The sequence below is a fragment of the Sceloporus occidentalis genome, unplaced genomic scaffold, assembly GCF_023333645.1.
Source record: "Sceloporus occidentalis isolate IW3139 unplaced genomic scaffold, rSceOcc1.0.p SCAF_2, whole genome shotgun sequence".
NCBI classification, from domain to species: Eukaryota; Metazoa; Chordata; class Lepidosauria; order Squamata; family Phrynosomatidae; genus Sceloporus; species Sceloporus occidentalis.
Genome location: NW_028316982.1, coordinates 232110652 through 232129535, shown reverse-complemented (window position 1 = coordinate 232129535; position 18884 = coordinate 232110652). Strand labels below are relative to the sequence as shown.

Here is an 18884-nt window from a genome sequence, read left to right as displayed (position 1 = left end):
AGCATTCCTAATCTGAAAATCTGAAAACCTAAAACCTCCATAAAACAATTTTTTTGTTGCTAGCCACCTGCTTCTACATTTTGTGACTGTGGTGCTCCTGCAACTCTCATATCCTTGGTATCTCTCCATCCTTATGTCTCATATGCCACACAAGTAGTGAACAAACTAGATGCAAGGCTGGAGAGGTACTTGAGCCTGAAGAGAGATGTGAGGAACTATGAAATGGCTGGAGGCATGAATTTGCACTGAGCACTACACTTGGATTCCTGACATGTCACAGATCGTCACTCTCTCTCCAGCTTTGCACCTTTCATGTCTTTCTCCAACATCACATCCCTCACATTCTCTCCAGCCTCACATACTACAGCACTTGCATTGTATATAGTGTATCGTGTATATGCAAATACAGGTATTCCAAAATTTTAAAAAATCCAAAAGCTAAGCCACATCTGGTCCCAAGGATTTCAGATAAGGGGTAGTCAATCTGTATATGTTTCTCAGTACTTCTAAATGTGCTTTATTATTACCAGAACCTTGGGATAGGATTGAGGGGAAATCAAATCAAGTAGATAGAATTACCCACCTCTTTAGTTAGCTCACTGTGTTCATAAATGTGTCTAATCTCATCACTGCTGTACTCAGTGGATGTTTCATTGCTTGTTGAGCTGTATGAAGTAAGTTGGGGATATCTCCTATAGTAATGGCTGTGCCCAGTAGCATCACTTTCATACATTGGGTTATATTTCACTGCATTTTCAATGGATGAAAGACTGTCTCCTTGCCTAAAAAAGGACATGTCAAATATTGTATGAATGTTAGGAAGAAACTCTTCTAGAACATGGCCACATAGCCCGAAAACCCCACAAAAAAACTATAAATATTGTACTCCTTCCCTCACAAATTTTTTTCCAGAATTGAATTGACAATATAATCTCTTTTTGAGCATGACCAGATATTAGCGTCCTTTTTAGAATACCATTAATGGAGGAGGCTTCCTTTATTGATATATGGAATGGGATTTTCCTGGGTAACTCTCACACTAGATAATGCCCTCTTCTGAGACTTTGCCATCATTCCCAACTCTCTGTGCTTTTAAGAAATTATGATGATACAGCTCTTCTGTTTAGCCTTTTAAACTATTTTATTGATGATTGATTTTATTTGCTTGATTAATGATATTAAGGCTTTTGGCTGATCTGTTTTTAAATTTTTGAGCCTTTTATAATTTCTCATAAGCTGTCTTGAATATTTGAGGTTTTTTAAGAGAACAGCAAGATAGAAATGTAATAACTATCACTACCATCATCATTATCATCAGACTTTCCAAGCAATAAGATGAGAGGTAAACAATGTCCATGCTGCCAAGGCCTCCATACTGGTATCACAACCTCTACAAACTAGAACACTGTGACAGATTGTAAAAAGTACTGTGAAATGAATCAGTGTCTGTAGCAGGCAGATGGCTGAAGACTTCATTCAATTTGCTGGAGCCTACATAAGTATTTGATTGGCTGTGAAGATAATGTCCTACTAGAAATACATAAAGTTGCCAAAAACAGAAGGAGCTTTTATTCCACCTCTGAGGGACTGGTTTGGTTTCAGGTATTTGGAAAAGGCTAGAAAGTATCATTAAGATACACATGTCAGATCCTCCTCAGGTTCCTGTGCTTCTCTCTCTCAGCAAAGTTGATACTGGCCACTGCATTCCCACCTTCCTCTTATCAGACAGATTACACTCAGTCTCTTCTTTTTATCAGGATTACCTAGTAGGGCTAGTAATGGGTTTAAATAAAACGTGGTTATAATCAACTCACTGGCACTTGAACAGTCCCCTAAATAGAACCAGCATGGTGTAGTGTTTAGTGTTGGACTACAACTCTGAAGATCGGGATTCGATTCCCAACCCACTGAGTGACCTTAGGCAAGTCAGATGATGTCAGTCTCAGGGATGTCAATGGCAAACCTCCTCTGAACAAATCTTGTTAAGAAACCCCATGATGTGTTCAGCATAGGGTCACCATAAGTCATAAATGAGTTAAAGGCAGATAATAAAAAAAACAAGAAGTTTAAATTACCGTTGATTGATACTTACGCCAAGGAGTCTTCAATTTCACTCTTTGAGTACTGATCTCGAAGGGTTCTAGCTAGGAAGAAAATGACTGCAGATGCTACAAGAAGGAAGCCAGCCACTGAAGCAATTGCAATACCCACAACAAGTGGCTCTGACACATACTCTTCACAGTGCTCTCCTCTGTACCACCAGTTTTCACCTACACGGCATCTGTTGTCCATGAACATCATTGGGAAATTGATAAACAAAAACAGTTATTCTGCTGTGAACTCATAATGATAAAGGGCATAGTAAATGCTAACATTCACCAATACAAGGTAACTACTCAGAAATTGGTATTCATGGCTATAACTGAATTTTTCGAAAGGAGCCAGCAGACAGGTTTAAAAAGAGTAGCTGTGTTAGTCTCTTGCAGCATAAAAAGGTGGAATGTAGGAGGGGAAAAAAGAAATATGGCAACACCTTTATGACTAACTGGTTTCAGAGTGAACTTTCATGGATATAAATCAGCTTCTTTGGTACTGCACCTGACGAATTGGGTTTCTATCCATGAAATCTCATGCTAAAATTTTAAAAAGTTGCTTTTAAAGGTTCTGCCACATTTCTATGTTTCCCATTCATTCATCCTTATCAGAAAGGTTTATGTTTTAATATATTTACTACTGAGGAACATTAAGAAATTATGCTTTAGTGCAACTAGTTTTATTTAAAATGGATAAGGTAATGCCATTAGAAGGCAAATAAATGCTATTGTAAGGCAAATCAATTAAATACAAATCAATTAAATATATTACTAATATATCTGCATTGTTTTATGGTGTAAACTGCCCAGCAACACAAGATTGTGATCTGAAAAGTATTGAAGAAATTGATAAAATAAAAAAAAATTAATATAGAAAGAAATATTGTATAGTTGCACTATACTTGGGGGTCATACATTTTTAAAAAATGTGGTTTTGTTTGGTTTTAAACTTAGTATAAATATTTAAACTGGGGGTATTCTTGATAAACCAAGGTATATTATTTTCTTGTTTTGAAAATAGGTTGGACAAATATTCACTTACCTACATATTGCCCCTTGCCCTGGGATTATGTCACATTTACCATCATTTTGACAAAAGTCAGGTTGCAGATCACAAATGCTATTACAAGGCAATCCTTCAATGCTTAGATACCCAGGATAACAGACACATTCAGCTTCTCCACTCCATTGGTTCACCAGGCATTCAGAAAACTCATTGCATGCTTGGAATTTGCAAGGATCGGCTTGTTCTCCTAAATGCCAAGAGAAAGACAATACAAACAGGATAGTATCTGGTGTGGCTTATTTTATATTAGGCACTGAAAAACTTTCAACTAACAAAGATTTGTTTAAAATTAAAAAAACAATGGATATTAAGGAAAATGAAATAACTACATTATTAGAACAAATAGATAAGATTTAGGCTCCATCTGCACTGCAGAAATAATGCAGTTTGACATTGATTTAACTTCCATGGCACAAAATGCTTTGGAATTCTTGAACTTGTAGCTTTGTGAGATATTTAGCCTTCTCTGTCAGAGAGCTCTAGTGCCACAACAGACTACAAATCCCATAATTCCATAGTATCGAGCCATGGCAGTTAAAATGGTGTCAAATGACATTATTTCTGCAGCGCAGATGCAGCCTTAGTTGCCATTTTAAAAGCTGGTTCATGAGGATGAAACCACTGCTACTCAACTCAATGTATACAAACTCTGAGTCTGTGCTCAGCTGCACCTATATAGGAAACTCTCATTTATAAATGTTGAGCAGCATGTTTTAAATTCTGGAAAGCACCACCAGTCCACCAAGAACAATTATTTTCTCATCTAAAATATCTAAGAGACTGAGAAGATTATCACACAGCATTTTCCTACCAGGCTGGGCATGGGATGTAACCTGAATGGAACGAATGTTATCTCACAGCTCCGTTCTCATTCAGTACTCATCCCCCACCCAGCCCAGCCTCCTCCCATTCCTAGTCAAAAATCGGAAAAATCCATTCATAGCTGATATGATCACTTTCAGGCTGTTGCACGTGATGTGTATGTGATAATCCTACCAGTTTTAATTCATCCTTGTATTCTGATTGGTCGGGATTCCTCCTCCCCTCCCGTCCTAGAACATCCCTAAACTCTACTTTTCTTCTCATGGTAACATGAGGAGGGTAACACAAGTAATTTTATTTTTCGACATTGTTTTAATTTTTGTAAAAAAAAGAATTATAGCTGTTATCACGCTATGTTAATGAGAAAAAAGAATGCATGCTCATGGCCAAAACATTTTCTTGGCATTCCTTCAAATGCTAATATGGGGTGGTTTGTTTTTGTTTTTTTGGCTCAAACAGCAAAGGGTGTGCGATAGTATCCATTGTCGTCACATTAGCATTGCACTACTATGAGTCAAATACAGTAAGCCCCATTTTCATATCGTTAATTTACAGAGAATTTCTGGGATGTGATCAGAACATTATGGATGCTACTGTGATAATCTCCTGAGTGGTAATATGATAATCAGAAAGCGCTTAAGCCAAATCTTACTTCATTTATGAATTTGCAGGTTCCTTGTAAGGATCACTGAGATGATAATATGTGAAGTTCTTTGAATATTCAAAAAGCACTGTCATTATCACTGGACTCACATCCTACTTGTACCTAATTCTTACTGCTGTAATAAACTTCTGCCTAGGCAATGTCACTTCTGGCTGAAGCTGGTCAAAGTGCTGGTCATGACCTATAAAGCCTAACATGGCTTAGGTCCAGACTATTTGAGAGACCATATCTCCCAATACGAACCACCTAGTGTCCTAAGATCCTCAGGAGAAGGCTTTTTCTCAGTCCCACCAACATCTCAGGCTCATTTGGTGGTGAGGGCATGAGAGAGAGCCTTCTCAGTGGCTGCTCCTACCATGTGGAACTCCCTGCTGGCCTTTTGCTGGCAAGCAAAGACATTTTTTATTCCAGCAAGCTTTTTTAAATCATGCAGGCCTGGTTTTATTGCTGGGGTGGTGGTGGTGGTTTAGTCTATTTTTAACCTTGTATGTTTTAAATTTTGTATGTCATATTTTTAAGAAGTTTTTACTGTTTTAATGGGATTATTTTAATAGTTTTCTAAAGTGTTGTTTTAGTGTGTGTGTGTGTGTGTGTGTGTGTGTGTCTCTGTGTGTGTGTGTGTGTGTGTGTGTGTGTAGTGAGCTGCCTTGGGTCCCAATTTGAGAGAAAGGCGGGATTTAAAAAAAGCTGGGAAATCACAGGACTGAATGTTTCCCACAAGAAAAAAGTCCTACATATTGATAACTGTTACGCTAGAAAGAAGACTAATATAGAAACTATCTCTTTAATATTGAGTTTTCTAAATGGAGGGAATTGCTTTTGTTTTGAAAAATCATTCATTTGTCTGAAACTAGTCAGAAATAACAAAGCACAGGCAAGGGTTTGCAATATCAGTGGAAACAAGTCCTTGATGTCTCAAGCTGACTTAACAAGCAGGAAGACATTTTTCTTAACATACCTGATTCCACATCAAGAGAGTACTTGTCAATAGCCAGGTTCATGGTCTGGTAGGCAGTGTTGCAAAAATCTTCCAGAATCATGTACACAGCATTTGTCACATTGCGAGGCACAGGTCTTGCAAACTTCATTCTGCTGTTCACCACAATACTACCATTTCGAAAGTTCAAAATTTCCAGATTCTGGAAGCCTGTTAGATTGGACTGTAGATAGGGAACAAGCTACAGGACAGGAATGAAAAAATGAATGGGTGTAGTATGCATCCTTTTCTACACACACACAGTCTAAAGCTGTGATTCTGTACACCTGTACATGGGAGCAAACCCTATTTAACACAACATTGCTTCTGCATCACACTTAGCCCCCAGTTGCCTAGTTGACAACAAAACTACAGTAGTATCTTCATAATCATTTAATGTAATGCGTTTTGTCTAACATACAGCACTTTATCTGGATATAAAGAGAAAGAAATCTAAGGAGTGAAACAGATGGGCAGGAAAAAATGGCTTGAAGCTGGCTTTTCCAAAAGTGATCTGAGCTGCACTACCAGCTCCCAAGGTGGCTAGTGTACACATGCCATTGCCACATGGCACAGCTCCAAGCTGGGTACTTTTTTATTGTTCCCCCCACCATTCCTGTACACCGTCTCAGTAGCACACTGCTGGTGACTGCCATCCATTGGATGCCCTGTGCTTCACTGGGACTGGGCATCGGAGCAGAGGTGTGCCCATGCAGATGCCAGCAAAGTACAATCATGCCCCCCTTCACTCCCCTCTTCACCTCTCACCCCTCTTTGACTTTCTGGTTTATGTATGTTTTACTTATCTCCATGAGAGGTATCATGCTTTCTCTTTTGGGCATTGCCACCTCCACCGCTTGAGTACAGCAGCTCTACCCCTTCTAAATGTGCTCCTGTGATGAAGCATTTATATGCACAATTAGGGTTAGAGTAGAGCACCCCTTTAGAGCTGCTCTGGCAGCACTGCATTTAGATGTATGAGCAAAGGTGCACATTTTCTGAGAAGAAGCGGGAAAATCCAGCTCCTTTTTAATCTGGCTTTCCCCGCCATTGGGTGGCTTGAAAGCAGTTTTCAGCTGGCTTCAAGATTTGCATTATCTAAATGCCCCACCTGGAAGCTGGTTGGAAACCTGCTTATTTTGACTGTCTATTTTGCCCTCAGTTTTGTTATTTCTTGAAACATCTCCTTTTTCTTGATAAATCTGAATATCTGAATCAAGGTATTTAAATATGAAAACAAATCCAAAGTCAAGTTAGCTATGCAGTATATGATTCTCAGATATGAATAACTTGCTATCTGTTCTCCAAAAGGGTACTGTGACTATATGTTGCTTGCTCATACACTAAAATACTCATACACATAATAACAGCTGGCAAAAACAGAAGAAGCCTGGATTGTAAAACATTTCTTACCAGTTCTAAGAATCTCTGTTCCAGGGCTTTATATTCAGGGGAATTTTTATTAAACAAGTCCTCAGAAAACATCATGTTCGTAACTCGAAGGCTAAAGAATACCACTAAAGCACGAGCAGGGACAGTAACATTGCTGAGATTGTCATGAGTAGCCCCAGCTACACTGGCCATTTCTGTAGAATGGACACTTGTAGACAACTCCATATGACTGTCTGTCATACTTCTTCCATCTTGGTTCATTTCAGGGGGATAATATGTTGTCTCTATGGAGCTTTGTTCTGTAACATCCAGTACTTCTGTGAATAAATCTTCATCCATTTTAGGAGAGATAAATGTAGGCTGAAATATAGTTGGTTGTGTGGTAGGCACATCAGAGAAGTCATGGACAGAATACTCTGTTACAGTCACAGTTGCAGGAGAACTTATACCACTGTCAAAGCTACTAGGCGTATTAGTGACATGGGTTGCACTGTACTCTTCAGTGAAATCTTTGGAACCAGTTATTACTTCTATTAAATAAGGAGCCATAGTTGAAACCTCAAAACTAGTTGAAACTACTGAAGTTGTGAATTCACCTGCAGGCTCAAGGGTGAAACTTTCAGTAACACTTGGAGGAGTAACAACAGGTTTCAAAGCAATTGAGCCAGAAGCTTCCTGAGCTGTTGAATCAGGGATCTGCTGTTCTACCATAAAAATGTCAGTTACTGGACTGTCCACAGAAGGTTTTGCTGTTAAAATTATTTCTGGTTTCTTGAGTCCCATTCTTGGAGAGTTACTATCTGGTGGTCTTATTGTAATGGCTATAGGAGGAGAGTCTGTTGGTGACTGCTCTGTTATTATTTGGTCTTGGATTTCAGATATTTCAGAAATGATTTGTAGATCCTCCCTGGAGTCCTCCAACTGTACTATGCTATACATCTCAGTAGATGTAGCAAGAACATTTTCTATTGAGATGTCTTCTATTTCAAAAGGTGACTGAGAGATGACTTCATCTAGTAGGTCTTCAGATGCATAGTCCTTTGAAGAATCCAATATAAAATTTGTTTCCTTATAATCATACATACCCGATCCATCTGTCTCCAGTGTAGGTGTATACCAAGGCCATATATTTGTTTGTGATTCTTGTCCTGAACCAGAACCATAATCATCAATATTGTCCTCCTCTACATATATATAAGGTTGTAGAGTTTCTTCTTCTACAAAACTTGTAGGTAACACTTCATCGGTGCTAGGCTCTATGGCTGGTAGAGAGGCCATCGGTGGTATAGGAGTTAAAGGAACGACAGAGTCACTTGTGGGTGAGATTTCTTTTGGCACAATGTGATGGGTAGAACTTGAAGGCAAAAGCAAACCTTCTGACTCATTAGCATCCTCAAACCCTAAAAAATAAATAAGTGCAAAGTTAAATATTTCAGTTGTAGTTTATAAGATTTTATTCTCCCCCCACCCTCTCTCTCTCTCTCTCTCACACACACACACACACACTCCAGGATTATGAATTTAGGGTGGCTCACAAAGCAAAACATAGCACGATATATAAAAACATAAACAACAAACAATAACAGAAGGCAATATGAATGTAACAAGCCAAAAGAAACAACACAAGAACAGTTCCTAAAAAATAATAGTCATAAAAGCCGCAACATTAATAATATAAACCAAGACAACACATAACCTTTAGATTCTTGTGCAGGCAATTTTTAAAACCTATTTCCCCAAACACCAAAGTGTTGAGATCAGAAATTCCTGCTCAGGAAGGTATTCCATAGGTTTGCTAACAATACAGAAAAAGCCTTACCCAGACAGCTGCTCAGCATGATTTGCAGTGCAGCACTATAAGATTCAGAGTAAGACCTCAGATGCTAAACACAACATGTAGGGTGGGAATATGTAAAAAAGGGTGATTCATAAATTATCCCATCCCAAATTATTTTTACCTTTAAATTTTTAATTTTGAAAAATTATTGAATTCTTGAATCCTGAATCTGCCATCCAAACAAACTGGCAACCAGTGTTGATCAAAGAAAATAGGCCCAATTTAGTTTGAACACCTCACTCCACTCAGCACCTTAGCTGCAATTTCCAAAAGCATTTCAGGGGCAGCCCCACACAGAATGCATTGCAGTAGTCCAATCTGGGGTGATTGAAACTTCATCAGGAATGCCTGTTAATGAACCAGCCAGGGAAAGGCACCTTTTATCAGTTTCACTACTGTGCATGTAATGGGATTGCCAGATCATGGAGTACCCCCAACTACAGACCTCATGTGTAAGGAAGAAGCACAGTTCCATCTGAAACAGGCTGCAAACCCAAACCCAAGTAAAACAGTCCATCAAGTAAGAGTACTTTCATTTCCCTTGCATTAAATTGCAGCTTGTTCTGCTCCATCCCTTTCTTCACAGTGGATGAACAGTGGCTCAAAAATTTTAGGATCCCTGTGAATTACAGACAGAACTGGGCATCGTCTACACATTAATGACTGTGCAGCCCAAATCTATAGAAGGTTTAATCCAGTGGTTTCATATAGCTCAAGAGTCAACAATTATTATTTTTCTGAAATTCTGCTTGAATTTCAGTCAAGAAGAACATGGCAGAGTCAAGGTAGGGAAAACAAAAATGAAACAGGAGGGGCTAGATTTTTTTTATCAAATTGGACATTTACCCAAGAAGCATTCAAAGCACAGCTTAATTCTATGCATGTTCACTCAAAAATGAGCCCTAATGCAACAGCTTTCCTGCCTGCAAATCACTGTTTGCTTCTATGTAGGGTCATTAATTGTTGAATACCTTCAAATACCCTCTTATCTTTAACCATTGATCAGAGATAACAGCAGAAGAAGCTTGTAGGCCAGGTAGAGGACCCCTGTAGACTGGATCTGGGGTATGGCCAGAGGATGTCCTCCATTCACCACTGAAAATGAATGTACCAGGTTAAGAGCCAACATTCCCTGATATAGATGTTGAATAGCAAGGCGAATAAGGTGGAACTCAATGAAACCTCATGAGGCACCAGCCAAGAGGAAGAGCATTAGTTCTTCACAACTACTTTCTGGGTCCTCCCTCCCAGGAGCAATTGGAACCAAACTGACACAGTGTCCATTTCCATGAAGGATATCAAGGTATCAAATGTTTTGATAGGTTTCTGGGAAACAACAGGTCACACTTCCCCATCCCTCTGACTGTGGAAGTCATCCACCACAACAACCAAAGCCATTTCACCCTCCAAAGCAGTTTGTACAGTAAAATACCTGTTATCAATATCTGAAACATCATGATGAAGTCTGCTTAGAAATATAAAGCCTTTCAATAGAATCTCAGTGCAGTGTTTACAAAATGTCAATTATCTCTGGTGAATTTTGCAGTTTTAGTATGTGGGCCACTATTGAAAAGGCCCTGCTATAATTCTTTTAAATACAAAGCTTCAAAGCAAGTTAACATTTTTTAAAAATCTCATCTATGAGGGTGCTTAGAAAAAAGTCTTTCTAAGATACATAACTCAACACAACAAAATAACTTACCATCTTCTGACAAAGACAAATTAGAAATGCTGTCCACGTTGACAGGGGAGTCAGTCTCTAATGCTGATGGTGTGACAGAGTGCAATGTCTGTTTTTCATCCACAAAAAGTAGATCATCTGGGGAAATGGTGGTGCCAGCTTTTGGATGGAAAGTAGCCTTTGGTGTTGAACTGAAGTTGCTCTCAGGGTTTAGAGAACCATCTGGTCTTAACCAGATTTCATTGTCATTGTATTGCTCTGCATCATGGATGAAACCTGGTCTGGTGAAATCAAGTGGCAGGATGTTGCTTACAGTTGATTCATCTGCAGAGGGCCACTCAGATACCACAGTACGGTCCTAAAATACAGGTCCATTACAGTTGCAAACAACAATGATGATACTGCCTGATATTATTGTACAAATCAAAATGTATTAACTATGTACTTCATTTCCACATCTCTCCTCTTGCACAATTTAAATATCAAGCCATGTGCTGAATTAACTGGCTTTTAAAGTGTTCACAGCTGTCTACCACTAACACAGTGGGCAGATATGGCCATGGTGGAAGAAGTGGTAGTAATGGTTTGGGGCAATCTACAACAGCAAGCATGCTTCAGCAGTCTGATTCCCAAACACCTACATATTCAAAGACCCAGAAGCGGACACAAAACACTAATGCAATCATTGTCATGGCTACTATAATCTCAAGTTTGCTCCATTTTCTAAATTGTTGACAAAGGCTGAGCTGAGGCTGAAAAATTGTCAGCCAACATTCTGATAAAGAAGATGACTTTCCTCATATACAGTGGTCCCTCTGCATTCACGGGGGTTAGGGATGAAGGAACCTCATGAATGTGGGGAAACTGCAAATAAAAAAGCACTATTCTTTTTACTTAAGAGAACACCTCTCTAGGAATTTCCAGGTCCTGCAGTGTAACTCTATGGTCAACATCTGTCAGAGGTTGATCATAGAATCATGCTGGAAGACCTACAAATGTCTAGAAAAGTGTTTTTTCTAGGAACCTCTAGGTTCTCCATCCAGCACAACTCTATGGTCAACCTCTGGCAGAGTTGTGCTGGAGGACCTGGTGATTCCTAGAGATGGTAAATGATCAAATCAGCAAAAGTCAAAGATGCAAATGTGGAGGGCCAACTGTACTTCTGGACACCTATACCAGTTTTCTATATACTCATTTTCATCATAGTGCTAATAAAAGAATTTACAACAGTAAAACTTCAGCATGTTGGTCTATCAACACATAATCCATATCTTACACACAACTGTGGAAGCAATTCTAGATAGACAAAAATCTAAATTCTTTTGCAGATTAAAGGCCAGAGACTGGAGCTACAGTTACTACACATATTATTGATATAAGTCCTTTTTGTCTCACCTGCAGTAGTCCATGCTATATTGGGGGAAAAGATGTATTCTACATCCCAAGCATGCAACAAAGTCCAGTGGCCAAAGGGGAAATGTAAACAAACAGGTAGTGGGGAACTTCCCAACACTTTCATTACACAACATGCTACAAATTCATGGTATTCATGCTACAAATTTATAGTACTACATTCCATTTTAACTGCCATGGCAACATCCCATGGAATCCAGGGATTTGCAATTTAGGGAGTGCCTTTTAAAATTCTCAGTCAGAGACTCTTATGTTTTATTGAATATTGTGCAGAGGAAAACTAAGACACATGTAGTTAAGCAACATCAACTTGTGGTCAAGATGGCAAAAGTTATGAATGAGGAAGAACAAACATGCTAGAAAAGGCTGCAGAAGTTTGGTTTTGCCTGAGACTACCAAAAAGGATGAGATTCTGGCCCTCCTTTATTCCCTCCCTGCTGAGTTAATGGAGAGCAAACTACTTTTGTACTTTGAACTCAGTTTGCAGAAACTGAAATAAGCTGAGGAGAAAGGGAGAAAGTGGAAGTAGGAGAAAGAAACTGGATCATTTTAAAAGCATCAGAAAAGTGAAACAGAAGGTTAAATGGGATGTGTGTGTTGTTTGCCTTCAAGTCTTTATCCATTTATCGGGACCCTAAGACAAACCTATCACATTCACAGGGCAAGTTTCTTGAGAGGAATTTTGCCACTGCCATCCTTTGAGGCTGCCAAATTGGAAGAGTTGGGATGTATTATGAACTACAAACCTCAGGATTACATAGGATGTTGCCGTGGCAGTTAGTGAAATGTGAATAGGTCCCAGATCATTTTGCAAAGTGCTGTACTAGGATGGAAAACTAGGGCATGAGAAATTTGGATGGAAAGGGGCCACTGGAAAAAGGATTATCTCCATTTCTCTGCTCAGAGCTCCCTCCCCACCCCCATTGTAGCTCTTTATTCAAAAAGCAGCTAGAGCTTCACTGTATATTTGCATGAAACATATACTTAAACTATTGCTAGTGTGAAGCAGACTGACTTATTTTAATGACTTACTTCAAATCTTTCCTTATATCCATACTTAAAAGTATATCAAAAATGTGAGCAAAACTGTGAAAAAATAATACTGTGCAACCTAGAGAAAATATTCAGAATGAAGTATCAAAATAGCCAAAAAGACTGGGAGCAATTAGTTTTCAATAGAAATGTTTTGAACATTTGAATATGACTGCCAAAAATTACACTTCATCATTTATTTAAATGTGGAGACACGTTCTTATGACATCCACTATTATTCAAGTGATTCTCAAAATGGCACATCACCTTAAGAGATGCAATATTATTTTGGCAAGTTTCTGCACATGGCATTTGAAGAAAAAAATTAACAAGACAGAAAAACACTCTGCAAAAGCAAAATATTTTCCACAATTTTCTGCCAGCAAGATGCCTTATTCAATCTTATACTGAATTTGTCTAACAGAAACATGTAAAACCATTTAACATAAAAGCTATATAAATGACAAAAACCATATCAAGTACTTTTTAAATGCAGGATTTGAGAACATTTTGATTTTTTTAAAGAACATTTAAAGACCATTTTTACTTTATTATACTTTAAACTATTTAGATTATTTTGTAAATGACTGAAATGCAGAACAGCTAGAAAAAGATGACAACATAGGAAAAAGAACTTACGTAAACAATAGGCTTAGTAGTAATTTGCGATGGGTTTTCAGTTACAGAAGAGTCCACCTCTTTTACTGTGAAGATAAGAAATAAAAAAGATAGTCACTAACCTTATGTAGAATTTAGAAGTATTTTAAATGCACTAATTTTGTTTCCCAGCTTTTTAAATTAATACTACTGGAGGGAGGCAAATCTACAGCAGAAGTGCACAACTTATCCTTTCTACAAAGACCAGTTTGTTCACCAGTTTGATGACATCAAACAGCCACAGAGTTAGGTTGTTCAGTTTGACTGGGGGGGGGGGGAGCATAGACTCTATAGCCCTGAATTAAGTTCATATCAGAACAAATGTGATTATTCTGTGAGACATACATCCATAGTATCTTACCTGTGTTTTTAGGCAACCAAATTTTGGTAGTTAGGACAGATTGGAGGTTATGGATGCCAAGGGTCATTCACTGGTTTTAGTCATTAAAAGGGGGGGCTTTAGGGACACTGAGGGACTTCAAGGACACTGAGGAACTTCAGGGAGCCAACAGTCTGCACTTTTTCCACCCTTCCTATAAAGTAACTGCTAAGCTATGCTATGATATTGTTGAAGACTCTGGGATAAACCTCTGCTTTCATCTTGTATTTATTTGCTTTGGTTACTTTGTTCTGAATGGTGGGAAGCAACTTCTCAGTTTCGTTATAATCCACAGACCACACAGAAAGAAGGTGAAGGCAAAGACCACTTAGTGATCAATTCAAATATATGAGACTTTTAGAAGTCTGATATGGAGGGGCAAAATATCATTTCTTTCCTAGAGTTTAAAGAGATTTAGAACATATCATATTCAGCGAGGGTAGATGTGATAACATATATTTCTTTGAATTGCAACAGAATTGTTTAAATGTGATATATACCATTAATGAGCTGGAGAGAGTCAGGATCCAAGTTCAATGAGGCATTCTCCAGTAAAGTATTCTTATGAAGGATTTCAACAATATAATGTCTGAAGTCACTGACTGTGTAAACAACAGTTGGGTTATCTTCGATCTCTAAAAAGGAGTTGTCTTCCACTTTGTTGGACTGAAGGTTGATGAGATCCCAGGTGGCATTGCTGATAGCTTCACCATCAAAAACCACTGTGTACAGAACCTCCACACCACTAAACATTTGAAAAAGGAATTATTAGAGAAAAGCACTTATGGTAATACTGCTGTTAAGATCTTCATTTCCCAGCTGTAGGCCATTTTCAGCAATCATATACTATTATATAATTTGTGATCCTGTCTGTCCATCTGTCTACCATCTATCTGATGTCTGTCTGTCTGTCTATCTGACACCCCACCTTTTCTCCAGTCCTGGACCTATGTCTCCATTTTCAATAATAGTTAAATTCTTAGGAACAACATTTTTCAAGTCTGATAATTGTATTTGATATTGCTCTTATTGCATGCTGTATATACTCGACTATAAGTCAAACTCATGTATAAGTCGAGGGTAGGTTTTGGGACCAAAATTATGGATTTTCCCATGACCCATAGATAAGTCGAGGGTAAAACTTGGCGGCTCCTTCAGTGTGTGTATGTGTGTGTACAGCAAGAGAGACTCTAACTGAGGCTTTTTGCTTCAGTGTTTTTTTCAACTTTGGTTAAAGCCTTCACCCAGACAGCAACAGCAGTTGGGAGAGGGACTCTGTTTGTTTAACAGCAATTAATCACTTTGGACTCTTTCTTCTTGGCACAAGAGAGAAATAAACTGTTCTGTCGACTGCATGGGAAATCTGAAAGAGCTGCTATCACATTCCCATACTGGTCTGTAAATAAGTCATCCTGGAATTTTGGGATCAAGTTTTAGCATAAATGTTTAGACTTATATATGAATATATATGATATTTAGACTTCAAATATCTTTATCCAGTGGAGCAATTTATACTGGGACTGCTGCACAGGAAGAGGTCAGGACTAACAACTGTCTCCATACTCTGGCTGTGATGAAAATCATATAAGGCAATTACCCTTGGGAAAATAGCTTCCATGTGTTCCAATACCTATTGTCAGTTATTTCATTGCAAAAACCCTCCTAAAGTCATAATGAATGTTACAAATGAGTCAGCAGTTGAAGCATCAGCTACTGGCTGCCACTGGTACAGCTGCTCTGATGTTACAATTGGCATCACATTTCACACCCTGATCAGATATCACAGCATGGCTTGACTGCATAGCTGCTGTGTTGGAACATGGTAGAAATCATGGATGACATTCAACTCAACTAAAAAAAAGTCTGGGCTGCTTTTATTTCAACATCTTTTAAAGAAAGTTTTACTGTGTAGATTGCCTGCAGATTCGCACCTGCTTGTAAGTTAAAATTAATAATCTACCATATGCAAAAACAATTATTTAGAATTTTCTTTACCTGTCATCCTGAGAAGACCTAAATGATGGGGTGGGGAGAAGGTAACACAGAATAATAAGTTTCCATTATAAGTATTACTAGTCAACCCATCACCACCTTCCTGAAAGCTAAAATTAGACAAACCAAAATAATGTTTAAACAATGATATAAAGTTAAATATAAACATTATACTTTCATACTAGACAAAATTTCAGCTCTAGTACAATCCAATACACCATAAAAATCTGAAAAGCCATAAATGCAGCTTTTCTCGCTCTGTGATGCAATCCACAGAATTCTGGACTTAAAATAGAGGCCTCTTTAGTATATGTAATGCAAAAAAGGTAGAAATAACGCAACAAGTTCCTATTATTTCTACCAAAGAATTAGTTTGAAACACTGATTTATCTCTAGAGGGTGAAGAAAGTTAATAGGGAGACTCATGTGGACTATGGTGCTGGAATACAGTTTTATAGAGACCATAGACTTCCAGAAAGACAGATAAATGGATCCTAGAGTAAGTCAAGCCTGAACACTAGCTGGATTCCAAAATGATTAAACTGAAGCTATCATACTTTGGACATATCGTGAGATGAGATAACTTATTGGAAAAGATAATAATGCAGGGAAAAGTAGAAAGCAGTAGGAAAAGAGGAAGGACACATTACAGGTGGAAAGACTAAATCAAATAAGTCATGGCCTTGAGTTTGTAAGACTTGAGCATGTCAACGGATGAACTCTTGGAGATCTCTCGTTAATAGGATCACCTGTTAATGTTTATATAACAAATAGTGTGGCTTCTCCAGCATAAAACAAATCAGCAAGTTAGTGTAAATCAAGATTCAGTAAAATTTGGATTATACCAGCAGCCTTTATGCCATTAATATATAAAGAGATTTATTTTCTTATGCTTAAAGAACTTCATACCTGAATTCATTTACATGGACATTCTTGTATCCAGGCAGTCCTTCATATGCATTTTGAACCTATTTGAAAGACAGAGACAAAGATAATAAGATACTTTCCTTTTCTATGTGCTTTTTGTTTGTTTCATTTAATACATATTCAGTTAATCATTTGCTTTATTCATTCTCTCTTTCAGCAGCATTCAAGTGGCCAGGAACAATCATGGTACACTACAACGCATCTGAAAGGCACTAATTGAGCAAAGTTGTCTCTTTCTTCCATTATTATATTGCAAGTGCAAAAAAGAAGTACAGTCTGCCCTTCATATTCACAGGGGATCTGTTCCAGACCCACCCACCCCCAGCGGATTAAAACAAATGAGACTTTGAGTCCCATTATAATGGTATATAAATGAAGCTTGTTTGTAATGGTGGGTGCAACATGCACACAACCATTGAATTCAATGGGGCCTGCTATCCGTGAATGTTTTAATCTGAGGATGACAAGCCCACGGATATGAAGAGCCCACTGTATGTTTATACTAGCGAAAACAAGAACACTCCCTGCTCCTTGCTCAACCTTGATGTTGAATAGGTGGCCTTAAATAAGCCATTATTGATCAGCCTATTTTGCCTCTAACGATTGTTGTAAAGCTAAGGTTTACCAAAGAAGCAAGATAAGGACAGAAACAAAACAAAGCAAAACAAAGAAACAAACACAGAGACAAACATAAATTATTAGCAACACAGCTCTTCACCCATACAGATAGTATGGTCAGGATAAAACAGTATAATTCTGCTGATGGAATCAGTTATATTAGCAGAAATGGGAGGGAAGCAATTTACTTTCTTCCTCTTTCACACTGCCATAACCTCCTGCATGCTATCAGAATCTGCTCTAGGGTACTGAGAAATAACCATAGATGGTTTTTGATGGCTCAGAAGGCTGCAGAAGATAGGAGCTAAGGAGAAAGTCCTATTTTGCTAATTGATGTACACTAGTACCAAATTGGATTTAACACTTCATTCTAACTTTTTAAAAGGCTTTTCACTGGTTTTGAGGGTGAACCATCTCCATTTTCTGAATTCCTCATTTTCCCAAGTGGCAGACACCAGCAAGACCATTTATTGTAATGATCTATCTTTCATTAAACGAAATTATGCATCTGAGGAAGTAGACTGAAGCCTACAAAAGATTATGCTGCCAATTACTTTCTTTCAGTTAGTTTCAAAGGTGCTACAAGATCATTGTACGTACTAAAATTATCCCTTATCAGAGTAGAAGTGTACAACTGGTTTCCTCCCTCTTCTCCTCCTCCTCCTTGCAATGAAGGAACAAAACTCTCTGCTTTGCAATTACATGGATAATGCAATGGGATAGTCATATTAAGAGACATCAGGTATACTGTGAATGTGTTTGATCAGGTCTACTGTGTATGTGTCACAGATACTATTTTACTGTCTGTAAGGCCTATAATATATAAAAGTGGTCTTCCCCTTCTATAGATAACACCATTCAGAAAAAAGAGAAACTTTTATTTTCATAGCAATTTAAATTAAATACAGCTTTTTTAGAAAACAGGTTATGCTAGCCAATGAATTCTATATATAAACTTACAAAGGGGGCGTTGCAGTTTAGAAATGGAAAATGAAGGAATTATAAGAATGTGTCTTATAACTGAGGACAAGGCAGCTTCATACACAGGAAAGCAATCTGCCTCTTTACCTCAGTGTTTGTTCCTTTTCAGCAAAAAGCTCTGCCTAGAATCAAAACTGTCCAAGTGCTGCCAAATTAGAAGGGTGTTTCTTTCCAAGCACGGAGAGAACTAGGCAAGAGATGAAAGCAACATCCAGATGCCAAGTGGCCTTTGTCCGATCAGACATTTCTTTCATTTATAATATGGCATTGTTATGTGGCCACATTTCCAGGAAAACTAAGATGTCTGGACTAGTGTGGCCATGTATAATAGCAGCAGTGATTCTCTTTGGCTAT

The 18884-nt window shown here is 38.1% G+C and overlaps 1 protein-coding gene across 4 annotated transcripts in view; it reads right to left on the bottom strand.

Annotated features, from left to right (window-relative positions):
• IMPG2 (interphotoreceptor matrix proteoglycan 2) overlaps nt 1-18884 on the bottom strand; it is an 85314-nt gene that overhangs the window by 9123 nt on the left and 57307 nt on the right. For 2 of the 4 annotated variants that reach the window (XM_089512383.1, XM_089512384.1), the window contains exons 9-18: nt 16914-16972; nt 16008-16025; nt 14513-14757; nt 13616-13680; nt 10553-10889; nt 7035-8413; nt 5604-5823; nt 3136-3346; nt 2093-2281; nt 584-782 (exon numbers count right to left, since the gene is read on the bottom strand). In XM_089512383.1, coding sequence (XP_089368509.1) covers nt 584-782; nt 2093-2281; nt 3136-3346; nt 5604-5823; nt 7035-8413; nt 10553-10889; nt 13616-13680; nt 14513-14757; nt 16008-16025; nt 16914-16972 — 2922 coding nt within the window. The remainder of the gene's footprint in view (nt 1-583; nt 783-2092; nt 2282-3135; nt 3347-5603; nt 5824-7034; nt 8414-10552; nt 10890-13615; nt 13681-14512; nt 14758-16007; nt 16026-16913; nt 16973-18884) is intronic. The other 2 variants (XR_016280240.1, XR_016280241.1) reach the window with 1 other exon arrangement.